Raw genomic sequence first — 23,618 nt, forward strand, 5'->3', positions numbered from 1 at the left:
AATGCAAATGCTGTAACAGGAGGAAATAAGATGTGACTGCGCTTCAGCATTTAACCGAAATGTCAAAACTGCAGCTTGATAGAGTTATAAAAATAACTTCAAAGAATATTTAATTTTGCTGAATATGATTCATGCAACATAATTAACTTTATTTAATTATTCCCATGATTTTCAACATTGTCCCTATCCATTATCCTTTACATTACTGATGAAATATCACTTAATAAAGTACTTTATTTGCCATAATCAAGCCATGTGCAAGATAGCTATTCCTTTCAGCTGCCTCCCCTTTGATGCATGAAAGGAGGTTAAAATGACAAAACGTTATGCACTCAGACATCACTGGAAGACACAAGTTAGAGATTTAGGGTCTCGTGAGAGGTTGGAGGCAGAGAGGAGTACATCGTATACACAAAGTGTTGTGACTTGAAATTTTGAGTAATAACAGTGCAATTTTTGTTATTCTCACAGCCTGAGGGTACACACAGAGAGTACAACTATCCTTTCATCATTGCTGCTGGATCGTACGTGAAAGTACCCCTCATACTGCCACAGAATGTTGTAGCAGATTCTTTAAAAGTCAGGGTAACTGCAATGGGTAAATATACAAGTTTATTAACCTGATCAACAAAAAATAAAATAAGCAGTTTTATGTCCCACCTTGCCACCTTGAATGTGCTTGTGGTTCATTAGAACAGATGGACAAGGGCGACACCACACTATAGTTGTATCATGGTCCATCCATACGTACCTACATTGGTAAGTATTGATGTCCATATGGTTTGGGTTTGTATTTTATTACGTTTTCATGCACTATGTTGAGGCTTTTGATTTTCTTTAAACATATCACTAATTTGGTTTCATAATTTCTGAAACAACACCAAATTACAAACTTTTTCATGATCATTTCATTTTATATTTAATTGCTGTTAAAAGTTCCAATCAATGTTTATCTTATTATTTGAGAATTGGTTTGGAATTATGTCATCTGATCCGTGTTCAACTCCAGCAATTCAAGATATACCAAATAAAATTCTATTTTCGATACATTTATTTTGGTTGACCCTCAAGTTCATCAGTCTACCACGAACTGAAAAGTGTTGTAATAACAATTCACTACTGCATTATACAATTCTCAGTGTTGTGCGAAAACATCTCACTTGAATCGGGCCAGGGAAAAAGTTTTCCAAACATTGCCCCATTCGTTTTATTTCTGATATAACCTTTGTGGAACTACTTTTGTGTTAGTAGGGTATAATGTAATCAAATAATTTTCAGTATCCTTTTCTTTCATGAACATCATGCAGAGTCTGCATTAAATACTAATTCGTTTCCATTTATATAGTGTATAATTTAGATTTCAATATCCGCATATTTCTTGATGATAGAAATTATTCTCACAAAAAAGAATTTTCTTAATCTTGTTAAATCTGCTTTTGTACTGTTCATGATTTATTGTTATAAACAAGACTCCTTGGACATGCCGATACACTCTCCAGTGTCACAGATTCAATAATTGTTAATGTTGAATGTGCTATTATTATTATTATTATTATTATAGGTGATGTTATGGGACCTACATTGAAAAATTTAGATAATTTACTACAATTGCCTACGGGATGTGGTGAACAAACCATGACGAGTTTCGCACCTGACGTTTTCGTCACAAATTATCTTAATACAACCGGCCAACTAACGGAAGACATCCGGGAAAAAGCACTGATGTACATGCAAAGAGGTAAGTAGATGCATAACCCAATAGCATAAATAATGTTAAGTTTCCAATTCAGCTTTCCTCGAAAATGTCTTGAATGTTTGTTGGTGTTAATTCATACCATACCCCTGTACATTTTAAACAAGGTGCAGCGTTCCGTGGACCAATTGATGTCTGTGTGACGTAGCAAGATGTTTTCATCATCATCATCATCATCATCATCATTATCATCTTCTTCTTCTTCTTCTTGGTATAAGAAGCTCACCTTTACAGATCACTGTCATATCACTTAGACCGCATGGATTCGATTCACGTCTCAGCGAGCATGGGTAAGTGAGAAATCTTGCCAGTAGCTTCACATGGCTCAGTATTTCTTCTCAGGGTTTTCACTGGGTAAGTGGTTCTTTTGGGGGTTTTCTTCCTAAACAGATATAATGGCCGCCATGTACAGCCTATCATGTGCTGAAAATGGTGCTAAACAGCAAAATCAAATCAAACAATCATGTCCTTGTTGTTTTTCTTCGTATTATTATTATTATTATTATTATTATTAACAAGTAGTAGTAGTGATATTTTCCATCATACTTTGTACAAGTCAACATTTTAAGAATTTTGAATAATGTCTTTTTTCCACAAAACAAATCCTTTAAACATTATTTAACTTTGAAAAGAATCATCAGACCATCAGTTTAAAAATACCCTAAGATATGGTTAAGAAAAAAAAGTATATTTTTGTTGCCACAGATGTAGCTTCCATTCATATATAATATGCTAAATAGTTACTACTACAAACTAGATTAGCATCATACTACATTGGTGTCATGTTTTTAAAGTACAAAATGTTTCATTGTCCGGTCTTTGTCGACTGTATAATGGCGATATTTTTAATTTTGTACAGAATGTTATGTAATTTGCCTTATCTATCCAACATCATTTTCATGAACATTTATATTAATGTGTCGTCACAAGGCAATGCAAACTTTTGAATGAAATATGTCCAAAATGTCGCAGGTTAGAGATAAAAATCACATCAATGGGGAAGGGTTCAGGAGGGTGTGTGTGTGTGAGTGTGTATGTGTGTGGTTGAGGCGGTCAATTTAAAGACTTTACATTTTCAATTTCATTTAGGATATCAACGCGAATTGACATTCCAGCATAGTGACGGTTCATTCAGCATCTGGGGAGAAAATGATGATGTCGGAAGCATGTGGTTAGTGCTACTAGTTTAATTTCAATAGATGTATCATACCATGGGATTTGTTAGAAAGTTATATAGAATATATATTTGCTAATAAATACACTTACATCTTAATTTATTGCCATTATGATAGCATTCAATGAAGTAAATGCAAAATTCCTTAATAAAAACCAAAATGTTTCTCTTTACTTAAATCAGGACAGAAAAGGTCTATATGGAAAAAGTAATTATGTGCCGAATATAATTTTTTATTGTTAAGTTATATCCTACTTTATACTTTCCTTATAATATACAATTAAAACCTTATGTCCCAAACCATATTAACAGATAATTTAATGTATTATACTTTGAAACTTCGTAGTACACAAATCGAAACTCTATCTTTTCTCTCTCTGTACTTGGTTTCGATTCCTGCTCACATCGGCTTAAAGCGGTATTCGATAATTATTTTCGTTGCTAAACTGATGCACATTTGTTCATGCTTAATTTTAGATACCTCTATTTAGCGTGATTCATTTCAGATAAATGTGCTTATTGAAATCTGTAGTAAAAACAATTAAGTTAATTTATATTGCCTATGAATACACTTTAAATAAAAGTTTCATTAAATGCAGGTTGACGGCATTCGTAGTTAAATCCTTCCATCAGGCCAAGAAACACATCTATGTGTCGGAGAATGTGCTCATACTAGGTATCAGTTGGATGTTAAAGCATCAGAGTTCAGATGGTTCCTTCTCAGCCATAGGAAGTGTTCACAGTAGTATGCTAAAGGTACTGTATTTCTAGTGTACGAATTAGAAGAATTGTAAGAATTATAATTTAAATCCTTTGGCGGTATTACATTTTAGGATTACTCATACTTAAACAAAATAATATATCTTAGGATTGGACATAACCTAATACAGTGACCCTGAGCCATTTGTCATCCGTCCACATTTAATGTTTTCATCGTATTCTCCAAGAACGGCTGAGCTTATGTCATTCGAAGCTGGTAACGTTGTTTCTTATGATATACTCTGCGAACTTTTTATTAGGGGTAGCTCCATTTGAAATGACGAAGTATTCAAATCAACCAGATTAAAACCTGTTTGACCAATGAGGCGAAAAGTTGGGTAGGGACATCTGACGGTGTCTCAAGTTAGAAGAACAAAAGACAGAAACAGAAGGATTTTGATAATAGTGAATGACAATAAATGAAATTGTACAACAACATAACATCTTAGAGATGTGTTGAATGTGCAGGAATAAGTAATATACCATCGTTAGTTCACTAAGCTAGTACATTGTGAGTATAAAAATCAACACTTCATGTTACCCCTGTTATTATGCAGACAGCTTTTTGGATAATCAGACAAAGGTTCATATGAATGTGTCGTAGAGCACTAGAAGTAATACTCATCAGATTTAGAGACGGTCTGAAGATGTTATTAATCACATCAGATCTATTACAGAAAGACTAACTCCAAGGATCAGCCAGAATACGTCGGAAGTTTCTTGATATCTAATACCATGAGCCAGAAACAGAAATTCAAAATTGCCATCAGGAGGCTGTGGAAGATAATAATAATAATAATACGCCACATCAATGTCCCATGCATGCAGCTTACTTAACATGAATGCAGAGCCACATAGTTTAAATCTCCAATTTTCATTTCTTGGTTTCACATAAAGGAAGAAATTAGTATGAACTGTTTATAACTATGCTAATTTATTATTGGCAATGGATATCACATTATAGATTTCTCTCTTTCGTTCTGATATGTTTAAAATAGAAGATGATATGGAGTTGATACTTGATTTTTTTCTGCAACAATACTGATGTCACTGACACAAAATTATTCAGTTTAAAAGATTCAATGTACCTGTATAAAGTGATTCTAGATACCATTACATTATAATTTACTCCTCAAATTGTCTTCCTCAAGAAACTCCATAAAATGCTTTCCTTTCACCAGTTCTTTTATTGCTTTCTTTCTGTCTTGATTTTGTTTACTTCATTTGCGGTCTGTATCTGATGCATTTTCATTCACATATATCTTTTACTTAGGGAGGGTCGTCGGTTGGATACAGTCTTACTGGTTTCTGCCTCATCGCCCTTCTGGAAAATGATGACATCCAAGACGACGTATGTATATATAAAGGCGTTGAATGTTACTGTTAATATCAAACTTTCCATCTAAGTACGCAGCAGTCATGGTAACATGCTTTAATTCTACAAAGTAACATGCAACAAATAACATGTCTGGTTTTGCTTTGCTTTATGGCACAGATACACTAATGCTTTATTTAGTGCTGATTTAAAATTAATTGCCTTGCCCAGTGAGACACACTGAATCCCGACTACGACTGATTCGATGGTAAGATTCGAACTCGCACACTTTCGTTCGTGAATCTGTCACGCTTATCACTTTAAACAGGACCAATGAAGGATCAACGGCTGCACAGAGTTACTTATGTCATAAAAGGTATATGTATGGAACACATTTTCATGGCACAATATAAATACCAAGGTCATAGCTTTAAAAGGCACCAAAATAAATATATAAAACCATATCTTTCATATTAGAGTAAGACACAACTTGTTATAAAGCTAGCAATTATTCTGTACTCATAATTCATTTTCATTTTAGAATATGAACCAACAGATACAAAGAGCAGCAGCAAGAGCACGTGCCTACCTGGAAGCTCAAGTGTATAATATATACAATGTATACGATTTGGCCATAACAAGTTACGCTTTGGCACGGTCAGGCAGTAGCCTTGGTGGGGTACTATTTACCAGGCTGGATAACTTGGCTGTAGTTAAGGGTAAGAAATATAATACGTATCATACATATTATCCATTCAGACATACAGTCCATATTTTCTGCTTGAGTTCAACCAAAGTTACGTGAATGTCGGATATTTCATTAGAATTTTGACATCAAATGTACGTTTAAAGTAACCTAATTATACAAGCCAATCAAAATCGACTGGAAATAGGTACGATTGTCTTGACTTTGAGATATGGTAGGTTTAAAAATAAAATATAGTTGTCTACTTTTATCCAGTTTGAGCAATAATGTGCTTGTATTTAGTCTGATTTAGATTGTGGTACAAGCTATGAAGGGTCCGATCAAACTTAACTCTACCTAATAGTAATCGAACAATTTGATATAATTTAGAGTTTATTATATTCAAAACATGTTTAGATAATTACATTCTACCTTTTCATCAATTACAGTTTTGAAGATTTTGATTTGTTAATTTTAGATGGTCAAAAATTCTGGTCAAGCCGTCCATCGCCCAGTATTGTACGTGACCCACTTACCACGCCCTGGTTTGACTATTATATGCAGAGCCCTCCCCTTGACATCGAGATTGCGGCATATGCACTCCTTCACTATATCGAAACCAAGAACTTCGCCAGTGGTTTGCCAGTACTTAAATGGCTGACCACACAAAGGAATGCCAACGGTGGCTTCCAATCAACACAGGTATAGAAAGTTGGAGAGACAGACAGACAGAGAGGATGATAGATAAAAACAGTCTGTGGAATCAACGGATGGATGATCTGATGGAGGATTATATGGATACATGTATTGTTACGTTGATAAATTCATCGATGGTGGATTAAATGAATAATTTCTTGAACCTCGAAATGTTCAGATTCACTCAGACTTCGATTACACTTTAGTTTGCATTTATATCTTGCAGACAACATTGATATTCTTTTTTATTACGGGTGGTATGGTACATATTATCTATAATTATAAGTGAACTGTGTTTTTATTCCAGCAAGTTTTTTTAAGGAAGAATTGTTGTCTTTTATAGATTGTAACAGCAACTACGTTAGCGGCTCTTTATTAATTACGATGTCAACAGTTACCTAGAAAAGGATTGAAAAGCACAAACAATAATATGCAATACCAAACCTTAAATCCCTCGACAGGGTGAACTGACCTATAGCCACAGCAGTGATAGCTAATCCCTGTTCATTGGAATAGCATATAGTTTTAAATGAATTATTTTAATTTAACAGTTACCCAAATGTGTATTATAATAAATTTTAATGCATTCTAAATATTTAAAGAAAGATAGTTGAAAAATGTTCACATTATGTCCATATTATACATATAATGGCAGTGAGATGGGTGACCCATAATGGCCTTGCATGCCCGACTAGCTGTCAGTATGACTGTAAATTACTTGATACTCACACCTTTGCAAGCGATAGTGTCGGTCAGCAATCCATATATTTCGGCACATATTAGCGCTTGAGTGACATGCTGTAATACTCTGAGTGTTTCACTTGGCGTCAATGAAGCACCAAGAATCAACATTTTGCACTATTGTAAATCCACTTCTGTGAAAGCGAATTTATTTTTAAATCTGAATGAAACTCTTGTACATTATTTAGCTAAACTTTCGTTCGCATACTAATCATGTCTAGATAATGGTGGAATGAGATGGCTATACAAGAGGTAAGTCACATGATTTCAGATTTTGTTACATTGTGAAGACTTTATAGGCGAATAATTAACTATCTAAGCAAAAGTAACAAAAATTTGATTCATTGACATATAATTGCTGGGTGACTTCCCTTTTGCATGCGGTATTAGTGGTCAGTGGTTTTCCAGAATCTTAAACATGCAACAATCGATTTAAAGTTTTCAATATATACATTTTACCTTTAACCTTTTTAACGCAAAGGTAAAGGTGTTATTTATACTCATTTTTACAGGATACCGTGCTGGCACTTCAAGCAATGTCTGAGTACGGAAGCCTGTTTTCTAGTGACCTCAATCTACACCTAGATGTCGCCACTTACAATTACAATCACAGCCTGACTGTACAGAAAATTGATGCGCTTGTCCTCAAGACTACTGAAGTAAATTTGTTTGCTACATACAGTATACCCTAGTTTTGTTCCCGTATCTTTATAATGTTGGCCTGTCTTCCTCTGTTGTCGTGTACAGATGTCATATTTGGTTATTTGGCTGTTTTCTGCACGCAATCTTTTCCGTATGTTATTTGTATATGGCTATGTATACTTCTCTCCCCTTCCATAAAGAAAAAAAACACATCTTGTAATAAAAACCGATATGATTCAGATTATAGCTTCTTGACGAACACTAAAAACGGCATATATGAATAAAATTGGTCTTTGGGCTCTGCATTTTGAAAACACTTGGTCGGAAGGCCATGCCATATTTTATGGAATAGCCTTGATCCGAAACCTCCATGGCAATTATGTCGATGTACGAAATATATTTTGGAAGAGAAATAAAAAAAATATTACATTCACGACAGGAACTCTCCAAGATGTAGTCCTTAATCTAGTCATTGCTTATAATGGCGATAAAAACCTGCCTGGATATTTCAAACAAAAGTTATAGATTATGAAAATAAATATATTATTCCTAGAAACAGAGTCCGTCTCCGATGCCCAAAATTACAATGAGACCATGAAGGTTCTAGTCGATAGGAGCAGATTGGCTTATATGCTTCCATTTAGATAAATTGGCTGATGTGCTCCATTCAGATAAATGCAACGTTCAGTGTTCGCGTCTAAAGGTCAGATCATGAAAGTTTGGTTAAATAATACGAAAATATTCAAAGAAAGAAATAAAAAAAGAAAGAAGATAAGACATGGCCATTCTTCGAAGATCAACACAAACAATACATCATGATCGACGTTGAAGGAGGTGCATAGTCTACAGCACAATGGGAAGCATTCAACAAGGGAACTGCGATTCGTTTATCATACGGTTATACAATTGTTCGGGTGGGACGAAATATCCATATCTTGTATTGTTTAATTCTTTTCTTGTTTTGTTATGGTATCGCAATCAAGTGTGGACATGTGGATTATCTAATTTCAGGTTCCAGTCTCCTTCTCACAAGGGAATGTTCCAGAAGTGAATATAACCGCTACTGGGAAAGGAGCTGCCCTCGCTCAGGTTGATTTATCTAGTCCACGCTTTGTTTTCTAGAACAAACTAGTAATGCGATTATGGAACTAAAATGGCCCACGAATGTGAACTAATTGTTAATCTTAACTGGAAAGATGGACAGAAAATAATAACATTTTTAATTAAAACTGTAAATTGAAGTAAGTTTCACGTTTGACTTTGAGGAACTATTTATTTTGTTGAGTATGAATTAAGTTTGTTTCTCTAAATATGGAACATGTTTTAATATTATGCTTATTTATTTTTTGATGCATTTCCAATTCATGTAAGTGTTCACTTCTGGTGGCTAAAAGAAAGGCGCACACTTGTAATGAAATATCTTATATGAAAGGAACACGTATGCAATGTATGTATACAATATGAAATAAATATATGACTGAAATTAAGTTATGTGCATGTTAGATTTAAAATTTATAAACAAGAATGTACGTTTGTATCGGGCTAAATTCACAGCAACACAGTCTTGGTTTTATAACCCAACATTAACAAGAGCTGAATTGATAATATGCGGAATTCTCGGTACATTTCAACCACGGTACATTTGTTTCAGTTTTGTCTATTTTTTAGCTTACATAAATGACGTCACAGTAATACTGCCATCAATAACCAAAGGCAGGTCAGCCTTGTGAAGGGTGATAATGAAATCATCTATAAGTCCTAAAACATATTAAATTACCTCATATGTCTCATCAAAATATAAAATTAGAAAGTTTTGGCACTTTAAAATCGTTGGAAAATGCCAAAACATTATTGGTACAAATAAAGTTTAGGCCACAATCTCTCTTGAGCACATTGACCAATGTTATTCTACTAGGTGAAGATGCGACGACCCACATTAGTTATGAAACCAGTAGTGTGTAGCAGAATTCAAGTTCTGTTTATCGTTGTTTTCGTTTTTATAAAAATAGTCTGCTACTATTATAGCATTTAATTTTTATGAATTAGTTGTATAAATATGTAAAGAGTTTAAATGTTGGAACAATTAGATGACTTTTACGCAAAGATTACGTCTAAGCCGTGTGGTTGAACTTTTTGTTTCTTTCTTCAGGTTCACGTTTCGTTTTACGTGGAGCAAGAGGAGAGTAACAACGCATACAACGTCAGTGTTAATCTGATTAAAGAGACGTTACGCTCTATAGTAGTGGAGACATGTGTACGGTAAGCAGCCGGTTTGGTTTCTTGACATATAGCAATTAATTGTCTTTAACATATAGATGAATTTTGATTTTCAGAAAGATCCATCCATGTGCAACCATTTCTTGGCTGTTATCTTCATAAAAATATATCACTCAATCTAATATCCCCTATCTAATAAACGATTCTCACATCGTTCAACATTACTTTTGCCACTTGGTTAAGGTTAATAATAAACAATATTTGACTACATCATATAGAATTCAATTTTAATTTTGTAAACGATGTATACCTTAAAGTACATTAAAAAAATCTCTGTAAATTATTCCAGAAAAATGGTACGGATAATTTGACCCTTAAATGTGTACGAGATTATATTTCTGTTGAATAAGATGAGTTTGCAGCCTACTCCAAAACAACTGGTGGAGACATTTATTTATTCATTTATCATGATTTAGTATGGTCGTTTAATATTTGCTTCTATTATAACGTGGTCTACCCAGTGGTCGCGAGAACTATCTTTAAATCATATCGCATGTCTATAAAAAGGGGTTATATATAATCCATGATGAAATTAACAAACTATTATGTGGCATATCTAGTACAGATGGCGGTTAATGATACTTTTTGTTAATTGCTTTCCTTCGTTTAGTCTTTACAAGTTATGTGATGATCGTATGATCAAGTTACTGTGAATGAGCTTTTCCGGAATATTTTGTCTTAAAATTTAACAGCAATTAAAATCATGTATTTATAACCGTCATAAGTCTAGCTCGTAATGTTGAATGGATGTATACGTTTCAAATGCTGATTGACAAGGATAGCTCTCTTGCAGTGAAAACTATACATTTCAGTTGCATATTCTATGTATTCATTCAGCATGGACGAATATTTGTTGACAATAAACATTTTCAGTTACACTGGTGTCTCTCTGAGAGAGTTTCCTTCTGGCTATGATTTGGAAATATTAGAACTGTAATATTTACCTGTAAAAACAAATGTTTCCTTTTTATTCTCGTCTATTGATGTCCATGCTCTCACTCAAGTTTTGCAAGTGCTACAAATAGGGGAATTTATTTGTATATTCTTGTTTTTCTAAAGCAGAAAAGTCCAACAGGTCTTCTTCGGTAATTTTTGACCAAATGTGATTATTTAAAAAGTTTGAAATAAGGCATTTTTGTTCTTCTGAAAGTTATTAACCTGTATACATTTTTAAACAGCTGGGCACTGACAGGAATTAGCGGAATGACAGTGGTGGAAATGGGTGTGCCCACCGGTTTCATGGCGGAATTAGATAGTTCAAACACCAAAATACCAAACGTCAAAAAGCAAGAAAACAAAGACAGACAAACTGTGCTCTATTTTGATCAGGTGAATATTTTAACAGTAAAAGAGAAAAGAGTGTACCTCCCTTTTCTGGTTTTCAGTCAAATTCATTTCGTTTCATCTGGAACAGTTCTTGTTTTGTATGAAATGCTTTGGAAAACTACAAGAATCTAGCAACTGAAAAGAAATAAACTTCAGAGTAACATGAAACATTAAACTTACCAAAAAATAAGGCAAAAGTAAACAAAAAGAAATATAATAAATGCTCTCAAACGCTTATTGAAATAAAGAAATCCAAATCTAAATTTTGTGCTTATGCTCTAGATACCACGTAATTTGTTTTATTACTCCATTCTTTCAGTCTGTTGTGCTATTTTAGTCTGTTGTGCTATTATATAAATATGTTTCAGTTTGATGGTCACAACTCATGCTTGTACATGGAAATGGTTCGTGTAGAACTTGTCGCCAAGTCTCAGCCTGCCTCTATCAGAGTATATGATTATTATGAGCCAGGTAAAATAATTAAACTAAATTACACCATGTTGTTTCCTTATACCTCAGTTTGGAATTTTAGCTTTCATTACTAAAATTCAACATGTGACATTCATTATCTATTTTGTTTCCTGAGGTAAAGATTGTGTTTCCCCAGGATTTCACATGACCATATTATATTACCGTTTGCTATCAATTTTTGGTCTTAAATTTTCGTAGATGGTCGGACAAATCTTGTTTTTTTTTCTTCAGCTCTACTAATCTTGTTAGTTCAGCTACTTCTGAAATGGTCGTATCAACATGGGAGTTTCATTTAAACACTTCTTGCAGTATTTTGTTGGTCCTATTTTAAAACCATGAAGATTCAACCTTCAAACTGCCCGAATTATGGTGTCCACCTTGAAAATCTTTTTATATCTAGTTCTTCCGAACAGATAATTGTATCGACATCAGGTTTTCAGTTACGCAGTATAACAGTAAGCAGGTGATCCTGAATGAAAGTGATTCTGATTTGACCATCAACAAGGTGGCTATCTCAAAAACATGTTATCACTACTATTGATGAAGAAATGGTGGCATTGTCATTGGCTATTAACTAAACCAATTCTTTCATACAATATGTAATTTTTCCAGAATGAAAATGTTGTAGATCTTACCTCTGAAATCGCCTTGCTGCTATTAATGAGTTGAAAACCATCTGCATGAACTTAGGGTCGTGTGGAATGTCACTGCTTCCAATTCTTTAAAACATATTTAGCTTATGAATTAATTTTGACTAGACTTTGTTTTTAATTGGATGTCAGTAAACAAGCTGGTGGTAACAATCCAATAATGATTTCAAAGTCAGATGTCTTAACTCGGGGTTTTTCATCAGTATTGGCTTGTGGGGATGATGGCACAAACAAGTATCAATTAAATTTTATCAGACCTAATTTGTGGATGTATTAGATGACTACCTTGAATGATGCAAGTTTAATGAGGAGTTGGGAGTGGCGATATAAATAGTAATTATGGATTTATTCTAACTTAGAATCTGGTTATAGTATCTGAGACGAGTTAATTAATTTTGTATCCATCATAGCAAATTCAAGGTCAGAGATCAAGGCACATATTTTATACTGTGCTTATCTTGTAAACAACGTAACTTAATACAAACCAAACAAAATATTTTTCTTCCTGAATGTGGTATCTTACGGCTTTTGAAACCTATATCTAAGATATTCTCAGTACTGTGAAGTTAAACGGGGAAATGGACTTCTGGTGACTTCCTGCACATTCTTTTCAGTCCGTAGAACATCAGTCCCTGTCTTCAATATATGTAATTAAGTTTAATTGCACATCAGCATATGAAATGCTATTTTAGCTGAAGCAATATATGTAAGGTGCCCTACCCTGAGATATTATGACAGTTGACCTAGGCTGACCCGAATAAGATTAGAACCCTTCACATATTATGGGATCGGTCCACTAACAACCATGCTTAAATGACAAAAAGCTGCAATAAATGATTTTAATTTAGGACGGTGCCATTCTAATCTAAAACAACGAATTCTGCTTTTATTACACAGGAACAGATCACATGTATTTGCTCAACATATCCATTATTTTACAATGGTGGATTTTGAAGAAGCCCTTCAAATGTTTATAATTATTTTCTAGAGAAAGCACATCTGTAAAGATGGTGATTATTAAATACTCTAGACAAAGATATTTTGCTGCGAAAAGAATTACAATAAAGTACATAATGTTCTAAAAGTTACAGATGAAAGTCATTTATTGTATGCTATATTTGTTAACTTACACATGTTTCAGTGCTAGTGTTTGTAATTTCACATAATGTTATATGTAATCATAACTTTCATTAACATTAATGACTACAACTGCTTTCTTTCTTAGAATCAGAATTATCATCTCTGATGCCAATCGTCTATGTAAGACGTGGTTGGGAAGCTCTTTCTTTCTTTTCATCTTTATTATTCAGTAAGGTTCAAATATATTCAATTCATTTATTACTTTGTCCTTAAGATTCTTATACTTGTAATTACCTATGATTATATACAAATATATAATATATGCCAGGACAGAAGTATCAACATTTGAATCATTACAATCTTTAAAACAGAGCTCAGTTATGCAGCAGTTATTGAACCAAATTATGATTTGATAGTGGTTGCAATTAATTTGTGAAATCAAACTGGTCATATACCTTGATTTGACTAATAATATCACTAATTTATTATTATTATTATTATTATTATTATTATAGATAATCGTGCAATAAAGTTTTATCAATCGAATCTTCTGAAAGACGCGTCTTTCTGCGACATTTGTGCCGACTGTGGATGCACTACCGTAAGTAATAGTTCCCTGCATAAGGAAATAATGAAACTTGTGTTCTTTTGTATGTTTAATCATTTTTATTGTTTTGACGTCTTATAATGCACTATTGGCTATATAATGATGATTAAATTGGAGCTATGTGCCTTTCCCAAGGACAAACCGAGGCAGCCGACCCTAGGTATGTATCAAAGTCGTCACCTTTAGATTGTGAATACGACACTATACCTAAGTAGCTACCTCAGTTCCTGAACATTTAGGAATCAATAAAAAAAGAGTTTGAGAGATTCGTTGATTCAAGGGTTACATATCTAACTTATCGCATGCAGAATCCAACCTAATTATGTCTCTATGTATCCAACGTTAATAACAGTGTGGCCACAAAAATGTAAACCGTACTAACCACAATATGTTGAATTTAACACCGAATTCTGTCTTAGTGTTGTGCAAAGAAAGGTTTATCGTTATTCATGGCAGTTTGAAAATTCTCTTTTGTATTATGGATTTTACACTACGTATTGCATCTTGTCTGGTCGAAAGTTTTATCTCATTCATATTCGAATTGCACAATTTATGTGAAATACATTGCCTTCTCAAGTTCATCATCATCATCATCATCATCATCATCATCATCATCCCCTTAGTCTGGTAGAACGTTGGGGCACAAGACCGAACACACAGCTTTCTCCATTCCTCTCGATTTTCCATATTTCTCTGTGAGTCGCTCAATGTCAAGACTGTCCACTCTCAAATGTTATCTTCCCACCTCTTTCTTTGCCTGCCCCTCTTTTTTCTTCCTTGTACAGTGCCTTGCAGGATTGTTTTGGCAAGTCCTGAGGATCGTGAGACATGCCCATACCACTGCTCAAGTTACATTCAGATTAACTTTCTCTGCTACGTCTGAATCCAGGTCTCGCGAGAAAAGCAACAATTATGTACATAAAGAGAAGCAAATCTTACATGTTATGTATGCTTTCTACCCACTTAGCGGCTACCGTTACACCTGGTTTAAACCAGTTTTTACTTTAGCTCCCATGTTGTAAACATGTCAGTCATACAATTCATTGAATCATATACTTCAATTTCAAATTTTCCATTTTTTATTTTCAGTGGTATAGTAAATCAAAATGTTGTTTTATATGGCGCGTATAATATTTTTGTGAATTCTGATGAATTTATTTATATTTTTGCAATTATCATACAGTTCGCTATTGTCACATGCAATTTCGATCTTTAAATTTCAATTTCACAGGAGAAGTTTTAGAATGTTGCATTTACCAAATATTACACTTTAGTCATTTTGATAACGCGGTTTACTTTATTCAACTATATAAGGGTTCCCTTGAGGTGTTCGTACTTGGTACGAACATACTTGTTCCAAATGTTTTGAAAAAACAGCTCAAGAGGCGCGAAAATGGGCACAGTCCAATACATTGTAGTAATACTTTTATCTTACACTCACATCAAAATTCTTCATTAGTCTCATGGGTGATGTCGAGACACCCTCTCCATCCAAAGGAAGATTCAAAAAAGAGTCAAAACAGACAGTATCCTTGAAAACTCTAGAATCATCGATCAGTCTCATGTGTGATGTTGAAATGTCCTATTTGGCCCCATTGCAATCGCAGTAACAGTGACATAACATTCTGTATCCACGAATACAGTAGAAAGCACCGGCGATTCTAATCAGGCCTTGCAATCCAGGCCCGGCCTTAGCAAACGCGGGGGGGGGCCGATTTTGATCATTGTGCAGCCTCCCTCCCCGATTTAAGCGCGGGGCCCCTTGTGAGCACGACATTTGGAAATAAACGTTTAAACAAGTTTTATATGATATTGAACCTAAAATTTTCTTTAATTGCTTTAAAATTACTTTCTCTCTATAGATATATTTGTAAAAATTACTAACACGCGGGCCCCTGCAAACGCATGGCCCGATTGGGTGAAATCGGTCAAATTGTCCTGAGACCGGCCCTGTTGCAATCGTTTATAATCAATAAGAGTTTGTTGTCAATATGTCAAGAAGTTGAACTGGCGTTTAAATATGGTGATAAGCGTAAGACCCCGCCAGTGAGTTGTGAGGGCTCACAACAAATAGGACCACACCCATGAGGTTGATGGCTTGCAATCGTTTACCACTTCCATGAATGAAAATATTAAGAAAAATAAGCCAGGCATAAAGATTTTCAATTTGACAAATATGGTTTTGTCGGATGATCCATACTAATACAGTACGGTCGGACGGTTCATACCGACTATACCCGACCGCCAAATGTACCGCATGGCATATATCGTCTTTGGTACGACATTCCGACTGCCGATCAATCGGTCCAGCTTTATGAATGAGCTACGTACGATTACAATGATCAGGAGTCTATTGTCTTTAACTGGTGAGAGAACTGTCTAGACATACCACATAGCCAACCAGCCATACTGACCATACTGCACCAGCCTGCCAGATACTAAGGCATATACCGACATTAGCATGTTGTTCTGAGTACTGACCAGCGTGTACAAATGAGTTATGTTCTGGCGAGACGACCGATCAGCCTGACCGATCTTTCCTATAAAACTCATAGTGAACTTCCATTAGTTTTGGAGCCGTCCTACTGAGCGAAACCAGGCCGACATTAAACGACGTAATCCCTACTGATACCATAATAAATGGACAAAATAATTAGGGGCTTCGACAATTGAACCAACATGATTTTACCTCTATCGGATGGTCATCCTACATATTCATCAATTCTACCTGCAGGGCAATGTCTTGATAGATATTGACGATAATAAATCTTGCCACAATTGTTAATATTTTCTAATCTTGCAATGCATCTTTTGGAGCATTTTCATCCCTGTAAGACAAGAACTTTATTATGATGGGTCAGATGCATGCAACTTTCTCACTCTATTTTGTATGAAAGTCATACACAGATATATTTTATCCACTTGACCCTTGTCTAGACGTTGAAAGATATGGCCATTTTCAATGACTTCCCTGCATAATGAAACATATCCATGGAAACACGGTCCTGATACTGTTGGTCAATTTACTTGTGGTGACATACCTCTGCAAGGGGAGAGCAATCACAATACCCAGGGGAATACCTTCATGGGTACTCACAATATAAAGTAATATTATATTCCAAAAACATTCCTAGCCGGTGCAGTATCATAGCTGATTCATTATCAAGGTATAAAATACGCTTCATACAGAGTTGTCCATCAGGTATGTGCCTTTTCGGATATTTTTTATTAATATTTTCCCGACCCAACAAACATGGGTCGTACATACCCTTTCAATCAACTAGAAAGTAATGTATGCATACGACTTCCCTCCATCAATCATGATGATGTTGATACCAGATAATTAAGAAATGGGGACACAGATTGAAATAGCTCTAATTGCCACAGATGAAAAACCACAGAGTCGATTTAGCGATAGATGTACCAAGATGACTCATATGGACCTCCACTCTGCTCTAGTAGTCGAGATCACCACTAATTTATCCATGTCCAGAGAAATTCGTCCTTCACTCCTGGCCCCTTTAACGGTTGGCCTGATTTAAAAGGAGTTTAGACCTTCAGTTGTGATGAAAATCGCAGCATCTGAAGACCCTCCACTATGAGGACATGCAATGGTAAATCATGTATATTCAGTGACATAACCTATTTCCTTCATATAAACAAACTGCTGCTTCTAGCAAACCAAAAATAACTATGCGATCGCTCTGCTTCACCGATCTGTCAAGAGAAGTAGAGCTGCAGTACCCACAAATGATACCTGAGATGCACAGACTGTAAAAAGAACATTCCTATGGCTGAGGACACAAATGTAAGACATAACTTCACAAGCGCCGGATGCTTTGCTAAAGGGAGTCGTTACATCAATTTCAACTCACGAAATCCAAACGACTTGCATCGGCCTGGCTTTGAATGTAATAGGTCTATTCGGGAGATAGCTGAGTCAGTTGACTGACACCCAGTCCGTTTTCTCTAGTTTCCATTTGCTTGGCATAGCCTTGAGAAGGAGACAAATGAACTTCGTTTAGCTAGTTGTAGCTGCAGAGACAGTGACCAGTCACTATTCATGAAATCAGAACCTAATACCGAGTTTTAAAATTGACACTTTCGCTTGGGAAACGTTTGGTCTTCAGACAAAGATAAGTGCCGGGATCCTGCAGGTCACACACACACACACACACACACACACACAGAGATATATATATATATATATATATATATATATATATATATATATATATATATATATATATATATATATATATATATATATATATATATATATATATATAATAATGCGGACTTTGTATAGCACCTAATCTTTAGAAGCTCTAAGCGCTTTACAACATTAGACAACACCTATAACAAAAAAAAAAACATATAATGATATGATTACAAAAACCAAACACCATGAAATTAGAAAACATAAAACATGCTGAAAATATTTAAGGTAGGGAACATTATTAGATCTTTAAGTTTGTTCTGTTCTTGCAGTCAAAATAAGTGAGTTTGTGAGCATTTTTGAATGGAATCACTGTGTCTTTGTGTCTAAGTTCAGTGGGCAATTCATTTCACGTTGCTGGGCCCTGGTATGCAAAAGAACACTTTCCATATGACTTTGTTTTCATAGTGAGAATAATGAGTATACGATTGATAGTGGCTGGGTGTATAGAATGAAGAGAACAGGTCCAAGAAGAGATCCTTGTGGAACACCACAACACAGATTAACTGGACTGGAGTGTATTCCATTTGCGGACATAATTTGTGTCCTGTTGACCAAGTAGGACTTGAACCACAGTAAGGCTGTATCATGAATGCCAAATACATGCTGGAGCTGGTGAAGTAATATATCATGGTCTATTGTGTCAAATGCTGCAGATCAAGGAGGGTGAGGACTGTAATCTTTCTGCTATCCAAAGCAGAGAGAATGTCTTTAACTACTTTTAGAAGAGTAGTTTCAATACCGTGGCAAGGGCGATATGCAGATTGTACGTTGCTAAAAAGACTATTTGAATTTAGAAGAGATAAAAACTGGTATATAACAACCTTTTCTAAGAGTTGTTATATGAATGGGAGATTATAAACTGGGCTGTAGTTCTTTAAATCGTTATCGTCTAGTGTTAGTTTCTTCAGTAGAGGCTTTATAATGGCGGTTTTGAAAAATGATGGGAATTCACCTGGTGAGAGAGAGGTATTAATAGCATCAGTTAGTGAAGGCAATACTGGATCTAAGCACTCATGCATCAGCGTTGTTGGAATTGGATCAAGTTCACATGACTTTGGTGCACTCTTCATCAGGATTGTACGTACAAAATCCATAGAGACAAGATCAAATGATGCAAATGGTTGACGCTCAATTCTGTATCCCAACTGTATGATGACGACGAGTCAATTGAAATTGTGGTGTCAAGCTTATCTCTAAATATTTGTACTTTGTCACGGAAGAAATTTGCAAACATGTCCGTAAGGTCGACTGGAGAGAAGGTTGTTCGAAGTGGTGCAAATTTGTTCCTTTACGTTATTTTTTTACTAATCTCGAATAGCTCTTTGCACCTGAAACTTTCCATGATCTTAGCAGTGTAGTGGACTTATTTCACTGCATGGACTATATTTGTGACATTCTTCTTAGCGACTTCATAGATTTGCTTATGAGTAGTGAATCTGGTGGAAACCCAAAGCCTTTCAGCTTTACGGCGGTCTCTTTTAGCAGTGCGAAGCTGGTCCCTAACACTGCTATACCATGGAGAACACTTTTGAATTGATACTCTGCACTTGGTAGCTGGGGCATGTTTGTCGAGCAATGAACGCAGGCAGTTATCGAGTTGTTCCGCGGTAGGAGGTAAGCAATTTGTTAGGTTTGCTTGGATGTCATTCTTTAGTTTGGTTCTATTTATCATACGTAGATTTCTCTTAGTAGCAGATAAAGGTGGAGGGTTAGGGACTGATACGTCAAGATGGCATATAATGCAGAGGTGATCTGATGCAAGTTCATGGGATACCAGGGAGACCGTAAAATGTCATCATCAGGTCTATGAAGAATCCAGTCTAAAATGTGACCATGTATATGGGTGGGTTGGTTAACTGACCGTTTGAGGTTGAAAACATTAATGGAATCAAGGAGCTTTAATTTATTTGGGTTTCCGCGACAGTCAAAGTGAAAGTTGAAATCTCCAAGAATAATCAGGTTGCCACCTATCGAATTTCCATACTCCAGGACATTCGGAACCTGCTCCAAAAAGAGAGAGAGAGTCAGTCAGCTTGTTTTTTTTTCTACTAGGAGGATGGAGGTATAGGCAGAAAAAATGGATTGACCTTTGCTCCAGTGTGAGTGTGGTTTGGATTAGTTCAAATTATGTGTGGTTATATATATAAGATTATGAGGCATTCATCCTTTATTTACTTTAATCATGCTATTATTGGGCAAAACCAGTTAGCAGTTTCTCATCCTCTTTAAAATTCTCCTCAAGTAACATGATCAGGCAATGTACAAGGTATCTGACCAATAAAGCACATTTTATTTTAGGAAATTATATGTTTCTTATAATATAAGTGATAACGTTGAAATAATCAATCCCATGCTTTCCAACAATGAGAGATCCTTTAAGTTTAAGATTTCGCTCAAGTAAAAAACCTGGATTAAACCGGGAACAAAACTAGCCACCTTACAGGTATAAAGGAAAATTAATCCGTAAGTGTTGCATTCCAATGTTTAAAGACATACAAATTTGCTTCCCTCCTTAATTGTGAAGAAAACTTATTGATTTACATTTTGCCAAGTCATAATTGAAATATATGGGTACATTCTATACATTTAGACATTATTGGATGATTCTGATTTGATGTGTTTAAAAGTTGACTTTTGAAAGTAAATATGTAGGTTCAAAGGTTTTACATTTTGGCTTTTGATCAGAAACTCTTTTTTTTAACGACTCACAATTGAGCTCGAAATTTCTTGTATCTAAAGATTTTCAGTTTTATCTGAGTTATTCAGAATAATAAAATCTACGGTTTGAAACTCAACACAGAGGTTATTAAATGTCAGAATTTAACAAAAACCGTGTCTGTTATTTTTTGACACCAGAAAAGACAAAATAAAAATTTTGAAGCTTTTTTGTGGCATATGATTACAACTTACATGTTGTATATTTTCCCGATGCTATACAGAAGAAATGAAAAACTCATGGAGTCAGAAAGTAAGAATTATCGATAAAAGCAGTTCAATTTTATCTTGTTAGAGTAGATATGCCCCTCTTGCATCTAGCTTTAGTGGAATTTCCATTCATGTTTTCCATAATATTTGAATTATCTGACATTTTGTGAGAGTTTACACATATATTTTTTCTAGTCACTGTTTGGGAAATCTTTCAATTATCAAATTCTGTATTATATTTCCCACACACACGTGCCATTTAGAGAGGCAGTTTGAGAATTAATAAGTAATCTCAGCCAGTAAAATTTATATTTAGAAAGTAATCCTAGTTTATTGACTAATGAAAAATACTTGCTAAAACTGGGACCTGGCATGAGTAAACGATTTTACAGAATGTAGGTCAGTTTGTGGGTAATTAACTGATCTTATGAAAAACAGAAAATATTGTTCCATTTGTATAAAATTTAAAATTTTCTTTTTAGACCATATTTTATTATTTTTATGCATTTAGAGAGATGTATGCTAATAAAAGATGGCTGAGTTTAGAGCACGTTTTCGAACGTTCTATTAAAATAGCATCAACAAAACAGATTATGTTTGCAGGATTTATTCCTTGATCACACCAAGAATGATGGAAATAGCATATTGCAACCTTTTGGGTTACGTTTATCAGATTCGTTATATTTATTATGATTGTTTTAGATGTGTTCATCATTTCTGGTCAATCTAATTATAATAAACAGCAGCCTAACGTAGAAGAATTTGAGACAAGTAAGGGCAAAAACTACCATTTCATGCAAGCCACAACACTTTATTGCAGCTGATTCCTTCTATGTTCTTGCTCAAGAACAATTACAGCATAAAATAAGGAAATGCCTTCAGAAATTATCGTTTAAAATGTACATGTAGGAGCTTGTAGAATGACAATAACAATAAAGCAATAATAATAATAATACTATTAAAGAAACAACAAAATTTAAAGAAGTTTAAGTTGATTGTCAATTGATGGATAGTAAGCAAAGTAAGGGACATCTAGAATGATGTTTGTGTGGTCACTTGCGAAGAACACTTGTATGTTTTACCTTATTTGCTGCAGTGGTAAATATCATTCTGTTGGTGGTGGCACTCTTTTGTCATGCCGAGCACATACTAATCTTGGCATAGTTTTCCATTGCATAATCATAAAACCAGTGCTGACTGCGTAACTGAAATGTGTAGAATATACAGTGTTCAGTATTAGAAGTATTTATAATAGCAAATTTCAGACGTTGTTGTCTTACAAACACTAAACTTGTAGCATTTCCTCTTTACATCACCTTCAGTAATCTTATTAACTACACTGCATGCCGTAAAACGATAATTAAATTACTTTGTTCACACACACATACAGCGGAATAATTAAACATTCCGTTCTGCTGCGGCTCTCGGACTAATACTTTTCATGGTACAGAAGCATTGTTTTCTGTACTGTCTGACACAGATTACCAGAAAATGAACAATAAGTACTCCATAATGTCAAACAAGTCTTTGAAGTTTTTTGTTATATTAGTGTGTAAACAAAATAACAGTTGGGAGATAATTTCAATTGAAAATAACCATGCTACATTGTTTTCTTCAGATGCCAGGGAAGTAAAGAAGAGGAGAGATCTTCAATTGCGGCATCTATGCAGATGTTGTAGATGTGATTAATACTTATTTTGTGTGCAATTTATTTTTGAATTTTCATGAAGAAAATAAACAGGAAATAAAGTACAATTTCTGATTTCTAGAGCCTTGTTTGATGTTTTAATGATTATGTCCATATCACTCATAGTTTGCTTGTCCTAGGCCATGATGATACAAATCTTACAAGCCCAACCTTTCGAGGGCAAATCAACCGTATAATTATTTGAAGATGACACGCATGTAAATGTATTCATTTGAGAACTTTCTGTAACAAATATAGGTTTTATGGTTGTATTTAATATTACAGTTACACTTCTATGTATCCAAATTGATTCAATCACGAGAAACAGTGAAAAGCATGATTAAAAACTAGTTCATACAAAAACAAAACAATAAACTTAACTTAATCTATTATTCTTTTTTTTTAAAAAAAAGGCAATTACTACAATTTAAAATGTTAAAATATCATATTAACCTGGACAGTCGCGGAGGATGTGCCTATAGTGGGAATAATTTATTCTATACCTATTTATATACTTAATTATATATATTGAACATGTATCCTTGTGCGAACATTCATATATATTATTCAAATGACTTTGATATGTAGGTAGACAATATCTTGATCGC

At 34.6% G+C, this 23,618-nt stretch overlaps 1 protein-coding gene across 1 annotated transcript in view; it reads left to right on the forward strand.

Moving 5' to 3' along the window:
- The window catches only part of LOC149803786 (CD109 antigen-like), a 132,841-nt gene extending 109,771 nt beyond the window's left edge, over positions 1-23,070 (forward strand). Inside the window, exons 24-37 of the mRNA XM_089953583.1 lie at positions 472-598; positions 1,562-1,738; positions 2,843-2,924; positions 3,527-3,683; positions 4,960-5,037; positions 5,543-5,720; positions 6,165-6,388; positions 7,636-7,782; positions 8,777-8,854; positions 9,915-10,024; positions 11,221-11,371; positions 11,737-11,839; positions 14,085-14,170; positions 22,942-23,070. Of these exons, the coding sequence (XP_089809709.1) occupies positions 472-598; positions 1,562-1,738; positions 2,843-2,924; positions 3,527-3,683; positions 4,960-5,037; positions 5,543-5,720; positions 6,165-6,388; positions 7,636-7,782; positions 8,777-8,854; positions 9,915-10,024; positions 11,221-11,371; positions 11,737-11,839; positions 14,085-14,170; positions 22,942-22,956 (1,713 nt within the window). The 3' untranslated portion in view covers positions 22,957-23,070. The remainder of the gene's footprint in view (positions 1-471; positions 599-1,561; positions 1,739-2,842; positions 2,925-3,526; positions 3,684-4,959; positions 5,038-5,542; positions 5,721-6,164; positions 6,389-7,635; positions 7,783-8,776; positions 8,855-9,914; positions 10,025-11,220; positions 11,372-11,736; positions 11,840-14,084; positions 14,171-22,941) is intronic.
- The last annotated feature ends 548 nt before the right edge of the window (positions 23,071-23,618 follow it).

The sequence above is a fragment of the Sinohyriopsis cumingii genome, chromosome 3 (genome assembly GCF_028554795.1).
Source record: "Sinohyriopsis cumingii isolate HCF-2022 chromosome 3, ASM2855479v2, whole genome shotgun sequence".
Classification (NCBI taxonomy): Eukaryota; Metazoa; Mollusca; class Bivalvia; order Unionida; family Unionidae; genus Sinohyriopsis; species Sinohyriopsis cumingii.